The following is a 2,755-nucleotide window of genomic DNA, read 5'->3' as shown; positions in this document are numbered from 1 at the left end:
GGGTGGGGGAGGGAAGGATGGTGTTAAGGGCCTGTTTTTTTCCTCCCATCCCTTTCCTCTTTAGTCTCCCCACTCTCTGTGCTTTCTCACTTGTGGCCCTCGTGAAATGGGACCAGTCAGAGCCCTCTTTGTACACAGACAGGGGAAGCAAGTGAGAGGGTTTGCCAGCCTCACCTCTCGAGGGTGGCAAACCTCACGAGGAGGCAGCCCCCTCCCCAGTCCTACCTCCCACACCAGCTTCTGAGCCCGGCCCTTGTCTCCAAGTAGGCTCTGACCAGCAGAAACAAGTACTCGGGCTTCAGGGCTCTCCCGAGCATGGTTTCCCCATTGCCTGTTTGGAGTTTCAGACCTGGGGCCTGGCCGACCAGGCCTGTGGTAGTTTGAACAAACGTTCTTGCTGGGAGCTGGCCAGAGCTCTGAGCAGCAGGGTCCTTGTCTTGTGGGCAGAGCTGGGCACTGATGCTGATTTCCTGGATTGTGGTGGGGAGATGGGAGAGGCAGTGGAGCATGTCCTCTCTGAGGGAGGGGATGGAACTGCAGCCTCACAGATGATGTCATCCCAGGCAGAAGAGCTGGATAGATGAGCTGGGGGGATTGGCCCAAGGCCCAGTTAGCAGGAGGGTGAAGGGATGTCCCCAGGACAAGGCAGCTGAGTATTCCCAGATTTGGGGGTGATGTCCAGCTCCCTCTCTTCCCTAGTCTCTGCAAGAGAGCCCCAACCAAGATTCGCCTGGTTGGTTGTCGCATGTGTCTACCCACTGTCCTGCCAAGGGTGTCTGTGTGCTCACGAGGCACCAGGAGCTCCCCCAACACAGATGTCCTCCCCCACAGCTCAAGGAGGGGGAGGGTAAACTGGCCCTGGTCGCATAGGCTGGGGGGGTGCATAGGCTCAGGCAGGAGCGACTGGATCCCAGGGTTGGGGGGTGGTGCTGATAGCTTGTTTCCACCTGCACATTCTTGGCACACCCAGTGCTCTCACCACAAAGCCAGTACCTACTGCTGCCTACTTACAAAATCCCCTACATCCCTTCCCTGCTTCCTGGACCGACCTCCACCTTCCCTAGTTGCCTCCACTTTCAGCTGGCTTGGAACAACCATGTTTGCAGCGGGTGGTGGGGTGGTAACGACGACGGGAGAGGGCCCCACTCACCAGGGTCTCCCCTCCTCTTCCCAGGAGCAGTCAGGGCTTCATGCACATGAAGCTGTCCCGGACCAAGGAACACAAGTATGTGCTGGGCCAGAACAGCCCGCCCTTCAGCAGCGTCCCTGAAATCGTGCACCACTACGCCAGCCGCAAGCTGCCCATTAAGGGGGCCGAGCACATGTCCCTGCTCTACCCCGTGGCCATCCGGACTCTGTAGGTGTGAGGCCTGGGCATTGTGACAGATCTGGACCCAGCCCTGTGTTCATCCCCTGGCTGAGGGCTGTGGCCCTTCCTGGGCCACATGATCTCTCAAACCTTTCTTGGCACTCTCCCTGGAATCCAGTGGCAGCTGGAGATTCCTTAATTTATTCTAAAGGGAAGGACTACTGGAGCCTTGGAGTAAGAGGTGGTCTGGAGCTGAGGATGGAGGACTCCCTGGGGAGAAAGGATAGCCCCTGGAGGAAGGGATTTCAGAATCGCTGATCTCCTGAGGAGTTTAAGATAAGACAGCTCCAGCCCCTTTCTTCCCCTAGGGCAGAGGTGGCGACCTCCTCCCCGCCACCCTCTTTACCCAGGGATGGAGAGGTGGATTGGGAATGGAGCTGGACGCGGGCCCTCGGGGTGCTCTAACCACCTCTCCGCCTACACCCCCAAACCACCGGCGGGCTCCGCCAGAGTCTGGTGCGGGGCTTCGGGGAGACAGACCCCTGGGATGGAGGCCGCATTGGGGGTGGGGAAGGAGGGGAAGGGCTCGGCCGGAGGGAACTTGTGCAGGCCCGGGGCCGCCCCGGCTCCGGGCCAGAGGCAATAAATAAACCCAGTCCTGCCAGGCACCGCCGCTTCCGCGCCTCCAGCGCCGCAGCTCCCTCCCGCCCCCTCCTCCCCCCAACCCTGGCTGACGGGGGAGGGAGTTGAGCGAGCACAGATTCTGTTTATGAATCAGCTCTGGAGCGGACACAGGCGTTTGTGAAAAGCACTTTCGAAGCATCAAGTTCCTTCCTTTGACGAGATGTCAAAACATCCCCCCTTGCCCCCGCCCCGGCTCGGGGCACCAGAGCCGGCTTGCCGCGCGGCGCCCCCTCCCCGCCGCCCCGACGAGCGCGGCTCCCAGAGAGCGCATCTAATTTCCTGCCAACAGCCATTTGTCTGGGAGGAGGGGAGCCACGGAAAGACAAAGAGGCAGCGCGCCAGGCGGGAGGGAGCAGGGCGCCCCTGCCACGCGGAAGCCGCGCGCCGGCGGAGGCGGGAAAGCTGGCGGGCCGACTGCGTTTCCTTTCCAGAGGAAGCGGGGGCCTGCCGCGCCTCCCGCGGCCCCGGGCCGATGGGTCCGACCCCGAGACCTGCAGCCGGCCAGCCCGGGCCCGGATCTCCCTCGTGGCTGTGGCGTCTGGCGGGGCCGTCCGCGCGCGCCCCCTGCTGGCCGCGCCTCTACCGGAGGGGCCACACCGCCCGCGGCCCTGGCGGACCCCCAGCCCGCGCCCGCAGCTGGAACCCGCCGAGGCCTGGGGCCCAGTCCCTGGGGAATACCACCGGGCCGCCAGGCGGAGCTGCTGTCAAACCACTCCAGGCCCGCCCTCCCGCTCCCACGAGCAAGCTGAACAGAAGCTCCCA

At 63.1% G+C, this 2,755-nt stretch overlaps 1 protein-coding gene across 1 annotated transcript in view; it reads left to right on the top strand.

Annotated features, from left to right (window-relative positions):
• Positions 1-1,602, top strand: part of SHF (Src homology 2 domain containing F) — a 19,769-nt gene extending 18,167 nt beyond the window's left edge. Inside the window, exon 7 of the mRNA XM_007467016.1 lies at positions 1,175-1,602. Within this exon, the coding sequence (XP_007467078.1) occupies positions 1,175-1,361 (187 nt within the window). The 3' untranslated portion in view covers positions 1,362-1,602. The remainder of the gene's footprint in view (positions 1-1,174) is intronic.
• The last annotated feature ends 1,153 nt before the right edge of the window (positions 1,603-2,755 follow it).

The sequence above is a fragment of the Lipotes vexillifer genome, unplaced genomic scaffold, assembly GCF_000442215.2.
Source record: "Lipotes vexillifer unplaced genomic scaffold, Lipotes_vexillifer_v1.1 scaffold1010, whole genome shotgun sequence".
NCBI lineage: Eukaryota > Metazoa > Chordata > Mammalia > Artiodactyla > Lipotidae > Lipotes > Lipotes vexillifer.
The sequence above is the reverse complement of the archived record's forward strand: the minus strand, read 5'-3'. Positions and strand labels throughout refer to the sequence as shown.